Source organism: Syngnathoides biaculeatus, chromosome 9 (genome assembly GCF_019802595.1).
Source record: "Syngnathoides biaculeatus isolate LvHL_M chromosome 9, ASM1980259v1, whole genome shotgun sequence".
Lineage (NCBI taxonomy): Eukaryota > Metazoa > Chordata > Actinopteri > Syngnathiformes > Syngnathidae > Syngnathoides > Syngnathoides biaculeatus.
This window is the reverse complement of record NC_084648.1, coordinates 17,933,828-17,954,795: the sequence shown is the minus strand read 5'-3', so window position 1 is coordinate 17,954,795 and position 20,968 is coordinate 17,933,828. Positions and strand designations below refer to the sequence as shown.

General features: G+C 45.7%; 1 protein-coding gene across 1 annotated transcript in view; it reads right to left on the bottom strand.

Moving 5' to 3' along the window:
• usp43a (ubiquitin specific peptidase 43a) overlaps positions 1–20,473 on the bottom strand; it is a 90,419-nt gene extending 69,946 nt beyond the window's left edge. Inside the window, exons 1-2 of the mRNA XM_061829273.1 lie at positions 19,772–20,473; positions 7,554–7,715 (exon numbers count right to left, since the gene is read on the bottom strand). Of these exons, the coding sequence (XP_061685257.1) occupies positions 7,554–7,715; positions 19,772–20,341 (732 nt within the window). The 5' untranslated portion in view covers positions 20,342–20,473. The remainder of the gene's footprint in view (positions 1–7,553; positions 7,716–19,771) is intronic.
• Positions 20,474–20,968: the final 495 nt, after the last annotated feature.

Sequence of the window (20,968 nt, the reverse complement as noted above, 5' to 3'; positions counted from 1 at the left end):
GATTTCAAAGTCTTCGCAGTTGGCTGCGGTCGCTCCATGCCGTCACACTTAACCCCCCCTGCGGCAAAAAAAAAAAAAAAAAGGCCCAACACACTATCGACATTTGAAACGGAATAATGCATACATAATGGCTGCTGGACGCTGGTGTGGCGTTGCACTGGCAAACCGCTGAACTGTCGGCGGGATGAGATGGAGCAGTTCTTAAATGCGCTCACTCGAAATAGACCTCGCGGAGGACCCGAGGCTGAACGTAAATCTCTGCGCACACTTTGCGGACGCTGTGTGGAGATCTATGCCGCTGTCAAGCAAAAAGCTAACATTTCCAGCTGCGTTCTCGCAAAAATGTGGCCATATTTCTGCCAAGGTTTCTTACACCCGTTTAAAAGATACATTTCAAGGCTTTCTGAAGCTCCGGATTAGATTTCTTAAACTGGAGTGACACTCAAAAGTGTGCCTACTTGTGCCGAGGCCATAAAAATCCTTGGTGCACTATGTCTTACCTACCTTTGTTTGAATAAAACATCTTGCTGTGCCTGGCAAAATTACTGTTCCACTCCAGTCAGAAGGCGACACTAATGCACATTATAAAATATACGCAACGCAATCTCCTTTATTACAGCCAACGTCCTGTTTTTTTTTATTTATTTTTTTTTTTTTTTAAATCGCCACTTCCTATATTACTTAGTTATCTATTCACTGTTGCTCCCCTTAGTTTTTCCTGTCACTCTCCTTTAATCTTTTTTTCTGCCTGTCTCAAGTTTTCGACAAAAAACCATAAGAATACAAAGAACCAAAGTCGCAGTTTGGAAACTTCACTGAACGAATATAAGACCGTTCCAACATAAAAAAAACAAACAAACGGTTCTTCATTTATGTTGCACTTAACCATCGAACAGGGCAAATGAACAACAACAACAAGAAACGTGCAATGATTTTTTTTTTTATCTGGTAGCCTCAGTGCAAACAACGAACTCCAAATTATCTGCAAGCCTAATGAGGAAAAGCGCTCAAGAAAATTGTCTGATAAAATTCAAACTCGCATGCATAAAAACATAAAGGAGGATAAGGTTGAAATGTTGGCCACTATGTATAAAGATCCAGTAAAAAAAAAAAACAAAAAAAAAAAACGATATAAAAAGTCTACAGACCTGGGTTCAAATGCCAGAAGAAGGTAAATTATTCAAGACTACGATAAATAAAATAATCGTTTTCCATAACTGTGACATACAACCTGTGTATCGCAGCAAAACGTGTGGTTAATCCCATTACAATTTCAGATCATGACTTTTTTATTTTTTTGCTTTCCGGCAGAAATCCAAGGATTAAATGCTAACACCGACAGCTATTTCGAACAGTTCATAATTCCCTCCAGTTTGTCCAAAGCTCCAGTTCCAGCTGACCAACTGCAGTCCGAAACATGTTGCCACAACTATGCTACAAACCAGGGTTCATGATCATTTGTTGACGGGCAGTCTCGTGTTTACACCAAATATTTCATTTGCGAGTATGGCTAAAAAGGTCTACCTTGGTTTCATCAGATCACAACAATCAGTTTCCAGAAGCGTTTGGAGGATTTTGTCATAAACTAAAGTATCCAACCGACATTCTTGACTGTTTCCGTAAGTAACCTTCAGTAGAAAACTTTTGAAAACAGCGGCGCTGAACTAACGGCAATCAAACCGACCTTCCTAGCTTGAGCAATCAAAGATGACGCTACAATCCATGAACAATTTGAAAGCTCGTCTTTCTCAGAGGTCGCCTGAGCTGTCGCACGCTGACTTTTGGCCTCTTAATTATGCAAATGTCGAGAAATAAGTGGTGCCGCTGTCGAGTGACTGACATGAGGGTGACACGGAGCAAATCCAATTTCATTTTGCGCATTTGTTATTCTCCATTTGACGTGTGCGTACTGCACGTGGCGCTTCCCCCACGTAGCTGCGACGTCTCAATTACAAACATATTATATTGCGGCGCGCGGCGCTCGCTCGTTTGTTGACAGGGTCGTGAGGAAGCGGGACCCCATCCCAGCTGACTTCAGATGAGAGGGGGGAGTTCACCTCGGATTGATCGCCGGTCAATCACACGCCATTAATAGCCCGCATGTAATTAGGAAATAAGCACACTGCTGGAAATTGTATCAAATAAAAAAGAGAAACTGCGGTACTTGTTTATGGTTTCACACATCACTCGATAATTATTGCGCCGAGCTTTTCTAATTTTGAGTGATAGACACAACCGAGGGTCCATAAATCTGTGACTGTCTTGCTGTCTGACTGGCGCTCACGAAAGAATGCTACACCCCAAACGGGTTTAGCAAGGTTCCGCTGGAAGGCACGCGAACATTACCGAGCTGCTTTTGTGATTGTTACATAATACCGAGCTGTGAAAACCTGTGACACGGCTCCTGTACCAGGTGCAATGCGTGCCGATTCACGCAAAATCAAAACCCGCAGATCAATCTCAGACAAGCTTGAAGTAATAAATCCTCCTTTCGCTACATCATGTTTGATAGTGCGTCGGTGACGGATGACGATAGCGCGAGTGAATTAAAATGTCAACAGAGAGCCGTGACAATATTAGAACATTATAGATAGGGATCAACACCACCAATCTCTGAGTCGACCCCGGCGGGGTTTCAGATAAATCATTATATCCATCCCCATCCATCTTTTTGCTAAATGGCTCATCGGGCTCGGGGGAGGTGGGGCTGGAAATCTAAGCATGCGTTCTTTGCCAGAAAGGTCGCCTGCCCAGACTGGTCACCCGTCGATAAAATGCAGATGAACACTTCTGTACCTGCTCTTGCACACCAGCACAATTTAATGCCTTCTAATCAACTGGGGAAATTTAAACACAATCATTCCCTCTCGTCCCGAAAGAAATACTTGAAGAACAAAATTGATTGAATGTGTTCCAATCCAAGTGAAACGATTTGCATTTTACAGGAGAAGGCGCCAAGAGTTTCCACTGACTTCAGTTTTTTGGTTAAAAAGACAAAAAACAAAACAAAACAAAACTCCAAAGCCTTTCCTGCATTAGGAAAACCACCTACCGTAATTTCCGGCCTGCAGAGCGCACCTGATTATAACCCTCACTTAGTACGTCCATTTCCATCCATTTTCTTCACCGCTTATCCTCACGAGGGTCACGGGGAGTGCCGGAGCCCATCCCAGCTGTCGACGGGCAGGAGGCGGGGTACACCCTGAACTGGTTGCCAGCCAATCGCAGGGCACATAGAGACAAACAGTCGCACTCACGATCACACCTTGGGGCAATTTAGAGTGTCCAATTAATGTTGCATGTTTTTGGAATGTGGGAGGAAACCGGAGTGCCCGGAGGAAACCCACTCAGGCGCGGGGAGAACATGCAAACTCCACACAGACGGGTCTGGGATTGAACTCGGGACCTCAGAACTGTGAGGCCAATGCTTTACCATCTGAGTCACCGTGCCGCCCACCCAGTGCATTTGTAAAGGAAATACCATTTGGTCCATACATAAGCCGCACCTGTGTAAAAGCCGCAAGTGCCCACATTGAAACAGGAAATATTTACAGAAAGTCAGTACACAGAAAGAGTTTTCAAATTTTTTGATGCCTTATATTAGCTTAATATAGCAACAACCCAGTAGCACGAAAAAAACAACAAAAACATACCGGTAAAAAAAAAAAAAAAAAAGCCGTGGCAGCTACACAGTAGCAACATAGTAGCACAGCACCAGTTGGAAAAAAAAAAACCATACCTAAATGACTGAGACGCGACAGTAACACGCTAACGTGATGCTAATGGTAGCACGGCGCTAACAGGTCAGGTAAAAAAAACAAACATACAAAATCACTTCCTCGGCACGTATATTTCACCGGTCTCACTCTTTACCTTTTCCGCTCGAGTGCCCCCTGGCGGCCGTTAGAAAAAAAAAATGCACAAATTACCCGCATCACGGAATAAACCGCAGGGTTGAAAGCGTGTGAAAAAAGTCGCGGCTTATAGTCCGAAAATTACGGTAAATGATTTGGAAATTCTACGTTCTAATGCCCAAACTAGCAGAGCAGAAAACAAGCCCTCATTTTTCATTGTTGTACCTGTATTTACATGTCCAGCAAGTCCTGCACGTAGGTGGCGTGACGCAAATAAATCATGCTTGCTAAAGCAAACGAAAATTGAAGCACTTGTGTAGCAAAAACTTTTTATTTGGGGTTAGATTTAAAAAAGGGGAAAAATGAGTAAGAGATTTCACATTTTTACTGAAGGTTTATTCTGTGTTTCTTCAGCCCGGGGCTCTTTTTTTTTTGTTTTTTTGATTGGCTACACAAAGTTTCCCGTCACAGTTCAGGGATTCATGACTCGAGGGCAGTCATCTTAGCCCACACATGAGTTTTGATCGTAAACATGGAGCACGTTTAATATTTAAGATGTTGGCGCCGACGGGTCTTTTTTTTTTTTTTCCCCCCCGAGTTTCTCTCAGGGGGTGCGGTGAGCAAGGAGGCACAAACCTGGGAGCGATTGGTAATTGGCTCCCAGTCTGGGAGGCGGGCACCCAGGAGCGATTGGCAATCAGCTCCCAGTCTTAACCGCGGCACGCACACCAGAAAGGTGCCAGATCAATTCCTTTAGGTTATTTGTTTAGCGTTTGCATCCCGTCTCGCTCCAGAATTTTTTTTTTTTTCCATCTCACTGTAGGATTTGCACTTTGTTATAGTACCTTTTCCATTTGTTTTGACATTTTTCTGGTCACTCTTCTTGCACCATCGTCCTATCACCGTAAGCCACATTCTTCGAGTTCTTTGCTTCGTTCCTTGCGCCATAGTTTTGACTTGTTTTTTTTCCCCTACCCATTTGGTAGCACTTTTTGTTTCTCAGTTTTGCCCCCTTTTTTGTATTTTACACTTTTGTTACTTCATTTATTTCTTTTAAATACAGGCTGTTGAATAAGTCGTACGGTCTGTTCTGGCTTTGGGGTCCCACCTATCATAAACCGTAACAAGGTCAGGCTTTGAAGATCAGCCCAGGTGATGCAAGACTTTGTAATCAACAGATAGCGGTTCAGGAAATGTTCGGATTTCCGTTGTCTCCACGATTCATAGACGGCAGAATTCCCAGCGTCCGCAGGGACAGGAACCAGACAGACGTCAAAAAGCAGACCTCTGGGTCATGTTGTAGCATCCAACTTGTATCTTCATCAAACCATCGTTACATCGATTGCATCATCATCAATGAGGTCTTAAGTTTCGGTTTTACTTTCACCCAGTCCGGCTAGAAACACTCGACTGGCCGACAGATTGGCTGTTTCGTAGACCACGATTGGCTGAAATGTCAGAAAATAAATGGCACACTCTGACACCTCCAATAAATCATATTTTCAAATGTACATTTTATGTGGATGGGCTCGCAGTATTGGACTATATGATGTTTAAAAAAAAAAAAAAAAAGCCCATCAAGTCAGCAGAAATATCAGTACCAAACAAAAACATTTCCAGGCAAACGCAGGTGGTATTCATTATGAAATCTCTCAGACGCGCCCCCCACCCCCCCCCCCACACTCTCACACCTATTACCTCCAGTGAAACGTGGAGAAACACTTCCCTGCCTCGACACTATTTAGATTTAATTTGATTATTTCTGTCCCCTGTGCATCACAAAATAATTGTGTCATTCTCTGACACCCAAAAGATAAATCTAATATTGAAATAAATAAATTCTGAAATAATGCACTTTAGCTTGTATAGCACTCTGCTATCTTTGAGGTACTCAAAGCGCTTTAACACTTTTTGGATCTAATTTTCTTACTACTGTCCCTTGTGGATCATAAAATAATTGTGTCATTCTCTGACACTCAAAAAATAAAATAAATCCAATATTGAAATAAATAAATTCTGAAAATGGACTTTAGCTTGTATAGCACTCTGCTAGCTTTGAGGTACTCAAAGCGCTTTAACACTGTTTCGATCTAATTTTCTTACTTCTGTCCCCTGTGCATCGCAAAATAATTGTATGTCATTCTCTGACACTCAAAAAATAAATCTAATATTGAAATAAATAAATTCTGAAAATGGAGTTTAGCTTGTATAGCACTCTGCTAGCTTTGAGGTACTCAAAGCGCTTTAACACTGTTTCGATCTAATTTTCTTACTTCTGTCCCCTGTGCGTCATAAAATAATTGTAAGTCATTCTCTGACACCCAAAAAATAAAATAAATCTAATATTGAAATAATAAATTCTGAAATAATGGAGATTAGCTTGCACTGTATAGCACTTTGCTATCTTTGAGGTACTCAAAGCGCTTTACCACTATCTCTTCATTCCCCTCCTAATAGTGCACCTTCAGGAACAACTGGGGGTTCGGAATCTTGCTCAAGGACACTTGGACATGGTCAACAGGGGCCAAGGCTCAAACTCACAACCTTTGAGTTGGAAGATGACAACTCTACCATCTGAGCCATGCCACCCCCAACAGAAAAAATACGACTGAAATAAATACTTCATGACAGCCATCTAATTATGTATATTTAATTTGGGCACGCTTGGTCCTCCATTAATCCATGAAATGTGGAAAACTACCACAAAACTGGGCATGAAGACATACAGTAAATGAAAAATGAATCAAAATAATACTATCTACCTATGACAATATCCAAAATATAGGACTCAGTAGTGAGCAAACTGCTTCCAAGGCAAAACAATCACAATTGAGATTAGTGTATTTTTATGTCAATTTGGCGAGACGCACATTTATCTAGATGTGCACTAAAATGAAATGGTTTGTTTCTCGGCTGAGTGGATTTGAAAACACAAACAGGACATTTACCCAAAAGGTCCGGCCGTAGTGTTCAATACGTAAAGGTTACAGGCCGATCACTCATGTTTACCCATACATAGCACGGAACCAGCATGAGGGTCCAAAACCGGAGTCCCGACATTTGTCGGATTATCAAGCGGAATACGGACAACGACGCTATTGTGTGATACAATGAGATGTGTTTATAAAGCAAATCAACAATGTGGGAAAGACAAAAAAAAAAAAAAAGAGATGATCCTCACTATGAAAAGCTCGTCCTCTGCCTGGAAAAATCAGCAGAGGAAAGCCGGCTTTATTGTAGCGCTGGCAGCCTAATGACAGCCACGGCCTTAAGATGCTTGTTTGGCATCAAAAACCGCAAGCGAGGGAGGAGGGATCCGATGAATATGAATACAATATTCTGTTTTCATGGAAATTCCGTGCCTGTCCGATATGGCCTTTTCGTTTTAGAACCCCCCGCTAAGAAAACCCTCAGAAAAATGACATTGACCTGTTCTCCAATCGACAGTGTGGTGCCCTTAGAGAAATATTATTCTCAGTCGGCTCGTGTCGTGATAAAAAGTCTCAAACAAAGTCACGATGCGTCTACCCGAGTCATTCGCTGCATTAAATTGAGCTCCTCTCAAAGTTCAAGGTTACGAGATGGAAATTACACAAACACCTTCACCATCGAAAGGAACTATTTAAGCAAGTTCTTTATTCATAAAAGCATTTCTTAATAGACTTCGTAGCCGGGAGAACCGAGTGTAATTGTGCTCACCTTGACGTTGGCTTTGGTGTTGTTGCTACTGCTGCTGCTACTGTTATTGTTGTTTGGGTTTTTGGCATCTTCGTGAACTCTGTCCAGAAGCCAGAGGAGGAACTCCAGAGCATCGTGCTGCGAGTTGCCCCGAAACTGGGAGCCGTATTTGGCCACAATGCTCTGGAAAACAAGGACACCATAATCAGCCAAATCAATGTTGGTCATTTGTTGTTTGATCGGGGAACAAGACCTACATTCACTTTGGAGGAACTGGTTGAGGACTAGACATCGAAGAGGTACTGTAGGTTTGTAGTACTGGTCAAGAAAACACTGAGACTTTGAGGGATCGATAATAAATCAAGTCATAGACTGAGGCAAAGATACAGAGTCAAGAACTCAGAATAAATGCCAAATTTCTTCTGCCCCTACGTCCGAATCTATCTGTGGACTCTTCTCAAGACCGTCGCCAGACCAAAAACTGACAATGAAACAAAACACAGAGCTCTGCAAATACTTAAATATGTTCTTTTCTGCACCAGTCGTCACCAAACTGCAACGAAAACACAGCTTCCTTGGTGGCGGTAACTTCAGGTAACGATGAGAATTGACGAGAGGGGCACAGATGCGTCACGCATCCGACTGTGACGGAATCGGGCTGTCTCGTGGGATCTAAATATAAACACGTGGAGGGAGAAACCCCCACGCGCTACCCGACGGCCTGCAAATAAGATTCACAACCAGGAAGAAACCCTGACTGGGTGGATGGAGGGATGTGGGGAAGAAGAGATAGACAGATTTTATTTAAATACCGAGAAAAATCAATTTGTTTCAAAAACTTGGCTGAAAAGGTGCAAAGTATGTAGTACAGTGTGCTCAATTGTGGCGATATAGCCTGGGTAGCTTAGGTGATAATCCACGTTTGAAAGAATAACGATATGACTCAACAAAGGTAGGAATCATCTTCTTCTTTTCCTTTCGGCTTGTCGCCACAGCGCGTCAACTTTTTCCATCTCAGCCTATCTCGTGCATCTTCCGCTCTAACACCCACAGTCCTCCTGTCCTGTCCTCCCTCACCACATCCAAGAACCTTCTCTTTGGTCTTCCTCTCTCTCGCTATTTTGCCTGGCAGCTCCATCCTCAGACTCTCTCGCCTCTGAACATTTCCAAACCATAGAAGTCTGCTCTCTCTAACCTTGTCTCCAGAACATCCAACCTTGCCTCCAAACTTTGCCCTTCATCCTAGTGGAGAGTATTCTGTCATATAGAACACCAGACACCTTCCGGATCTTCATTTTTGCTACCTCCAGTTTGGTTTCCTGTTGTTTCTTCAGTGGCAACATGTCTAATCTGTACACATCATGGCCGGCCTCACCACTGCTTTATAAACTTTGCCCTTCATCCTAGCGGAGACTCTTCTGTCACATAGAACACCAGACACCTTCTGCCAACTGTTCCACCCCGCTTGATAGGTAGGAAGGTATGAATAATAATAGATTTAAAAAAAAAACAGTAATCATACTATTGCCAATAACAACAAAGAAAAAAACAACTAAACTATCCAAATGTTATGTTTTCCTGCTACTTTCGGGGTGTGGTTAGAACAGTACCCAGTGATGCACTTAAGCTCTGGCACGAGTCCGCTCTACCCCAATATATTGTACGAGGTTGAACACCTTCGTTCGCTTCAGCCGTTATTGCAAGTAACTTACTAATAATTACTTGGCTCTTTTGGACCACTACAGCCTGCAGCTAGCTAGCTACTAATGCTAACCTCCCGATCAAATGCATCTTTCCTTAATCCCCACAATTTACAGAATAGCTCTCTGTCGTTATTTAAATAGGATACACATATTCTCCAGACGCGTTCACAGACTTTGCGAGTGGAAACAACAGACTGCGTTTCAATCATTTTGAAGCTTCATTTATATACTTCACAATTTTATGAGTTTATCAAATCTGGCAGGGTTGTTTATGGCAGTTCTCTCCAGTGTGTCAAATCTACAAGGCGTTTATTTTCACCTTTACATCTTATTTAAAGTACATTATGATATCTTGGTATCACGGCTATCGGTTTCACCCAAATCAGACAAACTTTGAAAACTATTACCTATGTCCCAAAAAATTGGAGACTCTCGTATTTCGAGATCACCACAACATACATGAACTTAGAGGATTCCTGGTGGGATCCCAATGTGGTCGTTTCCGCCATGAAATTGTCATTCCCATCTTGGAAAGATTGAGCCAACTTTGTATTATGCCTGCCAGGTTGAGGAGTCAACATTGGGGGCTTGATCTGAACCGACTACAGGGTCATGTCTTGTTTGATAGACGCTAACACCACCACGACCTGCGATTGCCGGCGACGTTCTCGTTAAATAACCAGGGGGATGACACGTCAAACAAAAGTGTGCCGGTGCGCCGCGATCCCCTGACAATTCTGTGACACAGCTAACTCCGTTGCCGTCTTAAGAGCGGAACATTCCGTCCATCGGTTTCGTCCCCCGTCAATTTCCATTAATAGCAATGTGTAGCTACTTTTATCACAACACAGCTATCCAACAGTTACAAAGTCACCACTGCGTTGCATTTAAAGACTGTTTTGGCGACGTAAACGGAGAGCTTCGCTTCACAGTTTGTTTGGTTGCCGGTTGGACAAACTCGGAGCACAAGACGAAACGGGTGTTCATGTGTTTTGAGTGTGCGGGTGCTTGTGTTGCGTCGCAGCTGCTGCCGGGCTAAGTGAGACCATCTGCTGTGCCTGTGATAGCGCACCACGTGAGTTTTATACGCCGCATTGAAAACGGGCAAAACAGATGGAAGATGGAATGGTCTTTCGTCAAATTAATACAAACCCAAGGGGAACACACTAGACCAGGACGGTGATTATCAGTGTGGGCGTGCATGTGTGTCTCTGTAGTAGTGTGGGGGACTTCTGTTTAGTCCCCTCATCATTTTCTTCACTTGTAATTTGGTCCATGGTTCATTTGTAGTTCATATTGCCATCTTTATCATGCATAATGCAGAACAATGAAGGCATATTTAAAAGTGTGTCGTGTTGGGTCGGACGTTTTTGGGTCGGCTTCACGCCATCGGGGTGTTTGGGGTCAATCGCCGCTCTCCAATCAAGAGAGCTTAAAAAAACTAACCGATCCGATCACAAGATGAAGCAATGAGTCAAAATAAATGACCTGTTCATTCACTGTATGTAATTGTTAAAGAAATATCTATTTAAAAATAAATAAAGTATCCTGTTTTCATCTATTTATGCCAGTGATGCGTAGCGACAGACAGAACAAATGAATGGTCTCCTATTAGATGGCAGTAAATACTTAAAATACTTTTTGTAACTACTTGTTGTTTTGTTGGTGTGCTGTGATACTTTTCACTTAAGTACTCGTGTGTGCCTTGGTTCCAAAATGTTTGGCACTCGCTGCTCTGGTCAGGTCATCTGTTCGGCACATTGGCAGCATGTTTACAAACCATGAGCGGTAGCACTAGCTTGCTAGGCTACGTAACGTTTTGTTGATGGCTTGCAAGCCGTATCGTACTAAAAGCACGTGAACATACCTCAAACAAGCTTTTCATGAACGTCCTCTCCCTCCCTGAGCAGCGGTGAACACCGACACGGTTTTTCCCCCCCGCACTTTCTTCTTATAATACAGTTGACGCAATGCACGCATTTAGTCGCATTTGAGTTGACAGGGTAAAGAGCCATGGCCGCAAATCGGGATGCGGTGGTAGGTACCGAAATACAAGATTTTATTCCAGTGGCCTGGCATAGTGCAAATCGTGAAAGAGCAAAGTTGTCTTGTAGTCTGATCCACACATTACGTATGGCCTCATCTTGTACTCTATAGAAATAAAGTAGTAGTAGTAATTCAGATACAGGGTGGACGACTTCAAATACATGGGGTCAACAATACAGAGCAATGGAGAGTGCGGTAAGGAAGTGAAGAAACGGGTCCAACCGGGGTGGAACAGTTGGCGGAAGGTGTGCGGATTAGAGACGGTGGCACTGAAGAAACAACAGGAAGCAGAAATGGAGGTGGCAGAAATAAAGATGTTGAGGTTCTCAGGTTGGATAGGGTTAGAAATGAGCTCATTAGAGGGACAGCCAAGGTTGGATGTTTTGGGGACAAGGTTAGAGAGAGCAGACTTTGATGGTTTGGACATGTCCAGAGGCGAGAGAGTGAGGAAAGTGGTCGGAGAATGGTAAGGATGGAGCTACCAGGGAAGAGAGCGAGAGAGAGGAAGACCAAAAAAAATGGTTGATGGATGTTGTGAGGGGGGACATGAGGACACGAGATGGGGTGAGATGGAAAAAGATGACAAGCTGTGGCGACCCCTATCGGGTCAAAACAAAAGGAAAAGAAGAAGAAGAAGAAGCAGCGACGATGCGGATCAACTGTCCGTTTTTCTCTGAGCCATTGATCGGATCGGCGAATTATGACATCAAAACCGATCGTCTGATCAGCAAAAAAATTGCAATTAGCAGCCGATCCAATCAGGCCGATAAAAGCAGTGTGAATTCTATTGTGGGGACAATTTACAGTACAAACGCAACTAAACGGGTTTTCTCATTTTTACACAAAACCATACAGTATATTGCTATTACTGTGTGTGCAATACAGCAAAACGCAATCAGATAATCACGCGTGATGTCAGCTCCAGCACTTGATTTGACCAGTCAAATACTTGCAAGACATCAACAAAAACAAACAGATTCCCTTCTTACTGGATTCAGTGTGCAAGACCCAAACAAACAAATGCCGGCGCTATTGTTACATCTGTGATGTGGCAATTGATGCAGGATTTGTGAAAAGAGCGTTTGCCTCTCATGGTGAGATTCTTCTACACAATTATCACTTATGATGCTTCCATTTCATTATGAAAACAGCAAATGGCTGACTGATCTTAGCCTTGCCAGGCTCCGAGACAGCCCGGGTCCAATCACGCTTGGCTTCGAAGAGCGCCTCGCTTTTTACGAGCCCTCCATCGGTATTCAGCTCGCTTTCTTTTTTGCGTCACGCGGCTCGACATACGCCAATAATGGAGAACATGAGAGCGAACGACACCCGTGCACATCCCATACTTTTTCTTTAGAACGCCGCGACGTGGCAATTTTAAAGCAAGCGTAAAATTTTATGGAAGAATGATCCATAGTATGTCATTGATTGTGTGGTTTGATAAAAAGGAAAGAAAACTGAAACCTGCTCAGCCAATTTGAGCTGGATTTTAGTACGACAAATTAGTACGACTGGATTAGAGATATTAGAATTTGACATTTTAGAATCACTGAATTTTTTCATATCTGATTTTTTTTTTTTTTTTTTTTTTATTGGAATGGAAGAGCCATTTCAGAACTGTTCTGTACTCCGTGTTCAATGCAAGCAAGCAAAATAATGCTTCCCCGAGCAGTTTTCAGACAGCTCAGCTGGCAAACTTTAGCTGAGCGCTGCTGGTTGCGATCGCGTCGTTCAAAAAAAAAAAAACAATTTCAATGCAATTATAACAGGGGTCAACGATCTGCATATTTTCATTTGCACGTGCAACTTATTATTCAGGATACATCGCTTGTATTGCATCTCATCGCATTGAGTATACCCTCAGCATTTGTCTGATGCAACATGGATTATACTAATTGTTGTGCACGCATAAAAAAAATGGAGTAATTGTGTGGCTAAAAATTCACACGGCACCATCTGTTCCATTAAAAAAAACAAAAACAATCACGCTACACAGGCCAGGTGGCGCACATCCACCACGAAGATGAGTGTGTGCAAACATTGTAAACATCCTCAGTCGTGAGAGGTTCTCAAAGGAGCGGGAAGCCAGAATGAGACAAACAATCCATCAGTGTTGCCCCCGTGTCACTGTCACACACCCCCCCCCCCACTTCAAACACCTCTCGTCATCTCCACCGCCTGAGCTCCTCGACGTAGCCGCGGCCCTCCGAGCATGAAAAAGATGAATCCTGCGGAAACTCTCACAAGAAGTGCCTGTGTTTGTTAAAAAGGCTTTGGGACCGCCGGTTGTTAAGCCGCGAGCTGTGTTTTCAAGTCCTATTAATGTACGCCAACACTTAGCCAATCAAAGGACACGTCATCCCTCCAGATTTCAATCGGCATCAAACGTGCGGCGGATTGACCATTGCCAAAGTTGAACATTCTGGATCTCTGGGTAGACTGTAATGCATCTCATTTGCGAGTATTTCTACCCAGAGGAGCATGATTATATGAACATTGTGATTATGATGCATAGTAAGTCATGGATTTTACTAAATTACAAGTGAATCCTCCTCTCTAACACCCACAGTCTTCATGTCCTCCCTCACAACATCCATCAACCTCAACCTGGTCTTCCTCTCTCTCGCTCTCTTCCCTGGTAGCTCCATCCTGACCATTCTCCGACCACTTTCCTCAGACTCTCTCGCCTCTGGACGTGTCCAAACCATCGAAGTCTGCTCTCTCGAACCTCGTCTCCAAAACATCCAACTTTGGCCGTCCCTCTAATGAGCTCATTTCTAACCCTATCCAACCTGCGAAAACCTCAACATCTTCATTTCTGCCACCTCCAGTTCTGCTTCCTGTTGTTTCTTCAGTGCCACCGTCTCCAATCCGTACATCATGGCTGTCCTCACCACTGTTTTATAAGCTTTGCCCTTCAACCTAGTGTAGACTCTTCTGTCACATAGAACAGCAGACACCTTCCGCCTTCTTCTTTTCCTTTCGGCTTGTCCCGATAGGGGTCGCCACAGCGTGTCATCTTTTTCCATCTCAGCCCATCTCCTGCCCTCATGTCCTCCCTCACAACATCCATCAACCTTTTCTTTGGTCTTCCTCTCGCTCTCTTCCCTGGTCGCTCCATCCTTACCCTTCTCCTACCACTTTCCTCACCCTCTCGCCTCTGGACATGCCCAAACCATCAAAGTCTGCTCTCTCTAACCTTGTCCCCAAAACATCCAACCTTGGCTGTCTCTCTAATGAGCTCGTTTCTAATCCTATCCAACCTGCTCACTCCGAGCGAGAACCTCAACATCTTCATTTCCGCTACCTCCAGTTCTGCTTCCTGTTGTTTCTTCAGTGCCACCCTCTCTAATCTGCACATCATGGCCGGCCTCATCCTAGCGGAGACTCTTCTGTCACATAGAACCCCAGACACCTTCCGCCAACTGTTCCAACCCCGCTTGGACCCGTTTCTTCACTTCCTTACCACGCTCACCATTGCTCTGTATCGTTGACGCCAAGTATTTGAAGTCGTCCACCCTCGCTATCGCTTCTCCCTGGAGCGTCACTCACTAAGAAATCCCAAAGTATACCCACAAAATTCCAGACTAGCTTGATGTTTTAGCAATCTTTTAATGACGATCATGATGCTGATTTAAAACTACAATGCGACTCGAGGCTGAACAGTTACACAAAAGAAAAAAAATGCATTGGAATTTGTTGGGGGCTAAATTATGACACATCCAGATACTCACCAGAATTTATTGGTCCTTTCCTCGGCCTGTGTCCCAGTCTACAAAGTTTTGCGTAAATCGGCTTTATAATTTTTGCACAGCCCTGCTCACTGTATCCTTCCGACCATTTAGCGATTTGACTATTTCAAAATACAATACAGCGGCTTCGCTCACCCTGAGAACGTTGACATTTCTCTCAACAAAAGCTACGATCAGGTTCGTTTGTTTCAGTTGGCCTCCGCATTCAAATGTGAAACTTTTTGGCTGAGAGCTTCAAGTTAGGCAGCCTTTTTGATGACATTTTTCCACTTTGGTTCAAAAATTGTCGAGAAATTAGGAAATAAAAAGTTCATTTTGCAGCATCGGAACTATTAGCGGCCACAGGCTGTTCTCGTGAGGCACAGAGTTGCTTGTTGTAGAGGCTTTGCTAACCTCCCTCAGTGCGTAAACATTTAGCGACGCCTAGCTGGATTTCGGGAGTTCCATTGTTGTTTGCAAACTGTAATAACATGTAATAACACAGACCTAGCACTTTCTCTCGACAACCAACTTGGTTAAACTGCACCATTTCATCGGCTTTTAGGGTGACAAGAAATCAACTGCGGGTGTTTGTGAGCTTTGAAGCATGACTGGATATCAACAGGATCTCGTCAAGAGGCTCAGGACTTCCCGAGCAATGTTGCCTCCGAATCAAGAGGGGGTTTTGGGAACATAACTTTTCCACTTGAGGAATTAGGGAGGAATGTTGCGCTAACAGGCAGTTTTCACGGATGCCTGTCCTTTCCTTACCATGGAGACAGGACAGGGAGGACTGTGGTTTTATTTACAAGCGATGCCCTCCCCATCCCCATCCCCCAGCCCCCCTCCTCTCGCTCTTAGTACACACCACTGGAGACATCTCAGCATGGGGCCGCCTCTTCCTCCTCCAGGCTGGATGCACTTGCTACAGTAACCCCCCCCCCCCGCCCCCAGCTTGTTTCAGTGTGCGAGCAGACACACACAAATCACTGTGTCCGTGAAATGGGGCGAGGCCGGGCGAGAAAGGGGAAATGAAGGACACGTTTTTCTTCAGCGATGCCGAGGGGGGGAGAGGCCCGGCGGGCGCAGCGCCTGTGATCCGGCCAAAATATCCGTCTCGGCGCGGGACGAGACGTGACTCATGCGCCGAGCGCTGCCGAGTTCAAATGAAATCATCTCGTTCTCTCCTTCGAATGAGGCGGCGATTTCCATCTGGGAAATCTTCCGCATCCTTGATCGTTCTTTATTGTAGCCCGCGGTAATGAAAGGATCAAGTGGGTGCCCCCGTTCAGGCATTACGAGGAGGAGGTAATAGAACTGACTCACGGTAACCACCATTTTGTCACAATGATTTAATTGAGGTTGCGCCGAGGTGGCGAGCTTTGAAACAAAGACACGGGCACGCTCACTGCGCCGAGGATCGACCCTCAACATAACTGCAGAACCTGCAAAGCCCGACACAATATCGCCCTCTAATTTGTTCGGATTTGAAAACGGTTGGATCGGTTTCAGTGTCCTGAAAAAGCCGACAAAAGATCCAAACGCGTGCCGAACAGTTAAGCGTGATGTTTTGAACTGATCTCTCGCAAGATTAGCTGACAGCAGGCGTGTTTTGCGCGACTAACAAAACAGACTTTAGATTTCTGTTAGATTGCCGTGGAATTAATCAGGAGGAATTGTGCAGCAATTAATATTTTACTTTGGAATAGTGACATATTCCTCTTCCCAATCTTGCGATTGTGTTGTGACTCCCGGCAGTTTTGCGACCAAACTGTCATCCAACAAAACCAGGGTGAGGCCCACTTTCACAGCCCAAACAAGACCAGCTTTGTTGGCCGCTTCTTAAATGTCCTCAAGTTTGAAAAGGCGGATTTGTGTTGTGCGCCGCGTAGGAGTTCAGAAGCGCGACTGTCCTCACCCTCCGCACGACTGCCGAGGAATGCGGCCGAACCGCCTCAGCGTGCCGGTGGAGTCGGGCCCGAAAGACGCAACCGGTGTGTTGATCAGTCGAGGCAATGCAAATGAGTTCAGTCGTGAAATATTGTGTAAACCACAACACGTGACCGAGCCCCGCCGTTGTAACACGACCTGTGTGCTCTACTTTTCAACAAGGAAATGGGACAGAGGAAGGTGACAATTACATCTGAAACAAACTTAGCCTCCGAGCGCCAGTACTAGTTTGCACGTCTGTCTAACAGTTCTGAGGGTTGGGGTTCGAATCTTGGCCCAACTCCTCCTGTGTGGAATTTGTGCTTGTGTGTTAGGTCCAGTGGAGATTCTAAATTGTCGACAGGTGTGAATGTTAGCAGGAATAGCTTGCGTGGATGTGCTACAGCTGCCGATGACGATGTTTGGTGGACAGATGAGGTTAGACTGGAATCCGCTTGGACCGTGAGGTTCGCAAAATGATATTGTGATCTGCAGTGAAAGGAGGGAGCAGGCGGAGGAACAATTAGAAAGATGGAGGCACGCACTGGAAAGGAGAGGAATGAAGATTAGCCGAAGTCAAACAGAAAAATGTGCGTGAATGTGAAGAGCGGAGGAGGAAGAGTGAAGCTCCGGGGAGAAGAGATGGCGAGGGTGGATGACTTCAAATATTTGGGGTCAACGATACAGAGCAACGGAGATTGTGGTAAGGAAGTGAAGACACGGGTCCAAGCGGGGTGGAACAGTTGGCGGAAGGTGTCTGGTGTTCCATGTGGCAGAAGAGTCTCCGCTAGGATGAGGGGCAAAGTTTATAAAACAGTGGTGGACGGATTAGAGACGGTGGCACTGAAGAGACGACAGGAAGCAGAACTGGAGGTGGCAGAAATGAAGGTGTTGAGGTTCTCGCTCGGAGTGAACACGTTGGATAGAACTACAAACGAGCTCATTAGAGGGACAGCCAAAGTTGGATGCTTTGGAGACGAGGTTAGAGAGAGCAGACTTCTACGGTTTGGACACGTCCAGAGGTGAGAGAGTCTGAGGATGGAGCTGTCGGGCAAAAGAGCGAGAGAGAGGAAGACCAAAGGAAAGGTTGATGGATGTGGTGAGGGAGGACGTGAGGACAGTTGGGTGTTCGAGCTGAAGAAGATGGAGATGGAGAAAGATGACATGCGGTGGTGACCCCTAACGGGACAAGCCAAAAGGAAAAGAAGAAGAATGCCTCCCTGCAGTGCCTTCAAAGACACTATAGCCTCACGTAACAATCAATTCGCTCTTTTTGTTTAGGTAAACACTTTTTTAGTCTTATGGCTAACAAGAGAGTTGATATGAAACATTTCCCTTTAAGATTAAAACTGCTCCTCCGGTGGAAGTAACCCGCGGGGACCCCTTTCGAGTCCCTAATGGTCATCCTCGCTCTTTCATCAGCCAAGTGACCCTCCGTCCCTTGAACAGACGCCGGGCCCCAATTAGCCGCTGGGTGCAAAACTCTCTGTCGACGACACTTCATTTAAGACTATTCCAAAAGTGTGCTCAGGCCTCTCCCGCCCATCTGTAGTTGAGTCAACAAAAACACGCCCCCCCCCACACCAAGATCAAATATAATTGACACTCACTGATGCCCTGACTTGATGTCAGCGCGTGACACAGTTGCTCAGCTGCCTTGAGGCCCGCTGTTTCCATTTGACTGGTTTTTATTTGCACATGTGCATATGAAACGACCGGTTAATCACTTAATAGGGAGTTAATGACACACGATGGAGAAGGGGGGGGGGGGGGTTTCGTTCACGACCGCCGGCCCCGCTTCGCTCCTATCGCCGACTGCCCTGACAACTGACTCCGAGTTCTATTGACATTTAACCACTAATAACCTTCACACACACATTGCAGTCTGATGGATGTGAAATTTAGCTCCGGGTTTCCGGCGGGCTGCCCTGAGGGGGCTCTGGCAAAATAGTTTTTGGGTGCGACACTAGCGGGGACTCAGCCCCCTCAATCCTCAAAACATGTTGACGCCCATGTGTGGCATCCGTAAAGTTTCAACTGTCCCTATGAGCATCCATCCATTTTCTTTGCCGCTTATCCTCATTAGGGTTGCGGGGAGTGCTGGAGCCTATCCCAGCTGTCAACGGGCAGGAGTCGGGGTACACGCTGAACTGGTTCCCTAGCCGATCACAGGGCACATGGAGACCAACAGCCGCATTCACAATCACACCTAGGGGCAATTTAGAGTGTCCAATTCATGTTGCACGTTTTTGGGATGTGGGAGGAAAGCGGAGTGGCCACCCGGAGAAACCCCCCCCCCCCCCGCAGGCACGGGGAGAACGTGCAAACTCCACACAGGTGGGATCGAACCCGGGTCCTCAGAACTGTGAGGCCAACACCAGCAACACGCCAGCTGGGGCACCGTGTTGCCCTCCCCCCTCCTAAAAAAATGATATAGAATATTTCAAAAAAAATTCTGAAGAACTATGAAACTTTAGGACCCAAGTCCTGTAGAATTTCCATAGATATTGTATTGTTCGATAGAAATTCTCTTGAATTCTATGTATTTCCACAGATTTTTTTTTGCAGGTCCTATGAGCAATTATGTAAAAATTATTTTAAAAAAAGAGGGGGTCGACAATTATGAGCAATACAGTACAATAGTCCTGCAGGTATGACAACTTCCTGCTTTGACCACGCCCCTTTCTAAACCGGCACACCTGCGGAGACTCGTGACTGAAGATAGTGGACAAATGGAAAACATAATCATAAAAAAAAAAGCAATTTTTATGCGACGGATGGTGTCGCGGCAAAAGTGGAAACGTGTGCAAAAAATAAAAGAGAGGGTCACCTTAAAGTCGACCGAGAGCTGCGGCGTGTACTCCAGCGTCCACAGGGCTCGAACCAGCGACGCCAGCTGCTCGGTCACCTCCCCCCTGGCGGCCTCCCCGTTCACCCTGCGGGCCAGCACGTCCGGCTTGTAGCGCTCCAGCCCGAGGTACTCGGCCAGCAGGTCGGTGTTGCTCAGGCACTGCACCACGGCGTTCATGAAGCAGGTGTTGCCGTGGTTCTTGAGCCCCAGAGCCCCGGGCGTCTTGTCGCCGTAGCACCACGACAAGCGCTCCCTGACCGACACGGCGGAGGTGGTCTTCGCGGCGCCGTCCTTGGCGACACCCGCCGGGGCTTCGTCTCGAAAGCCGCCGTCGTCGTCGTCCTCCTCCTCCTCGCCGGGCTCCGGCGGCCGCCCCTCGCCGAAGTGCGCCAAAGTGCTCAAAGTTTTCAGCACCCTGCCCATGAAATGAGCGAGAGAACGGAGGGACTTCCTCCGGGTGAACGCGGCGCCCCGGTGGGGCTTCTCTTTCCGCTTCGTCGTTTTGGCTTTCGTGGGCTTGAATCGCGATTTCTCCTTGCGGGAATCCATGGTTGCTGCGCCTGCACCTGACAGGACCGACGCTCGCTGCACTGCTCCGGGAAGAGGAAGAGGAAGAGGAGGAGGAGGAGGAGGAGGAGGAGGAGGTGGTGGTGCACCTGTCTGCCAGACAGTCTACTCTTCCTCTTCCTCCTCCTCCTCCTCTTCCTCCTCCAGCCTTTCCGCAAACATCGCCCGCCGCTGAAGGGACACCCAGGCGGTACCGGGAAATCGTGCGGTTCGTTTATTTTTCACCGCTGCTGCTGCTCCCGTCGAAACCGTCGCTCCTTTCGATGCCCGCCCCCCCGCAACCCACCCCGGTGAAGGAAAAGAAACGCACGCTGCGCTCACTTCATTAGGTACACCGGCCAGCGACACCCCACCGGGAGTTGCCGTGCCTCGAGTTACGAGCTCAACACGTTCCGTATCCACATTTTTTTTCCTCCACTAAAATTTCATGAAACTGCCCTTTTTTAAAATTATTTTTAAATGAAGAAAAACAGCTCACTGAAGAGTGAACTTAATTTTTTTTTAAAAAAAACTACCTTTATGAGGATAAGCGGCTCAGATGGAGGAACAACATATTTAAATAGAATGTGTCCATGCTAGCAATAACATTTGTTCGTGCTGCTCGTTCTT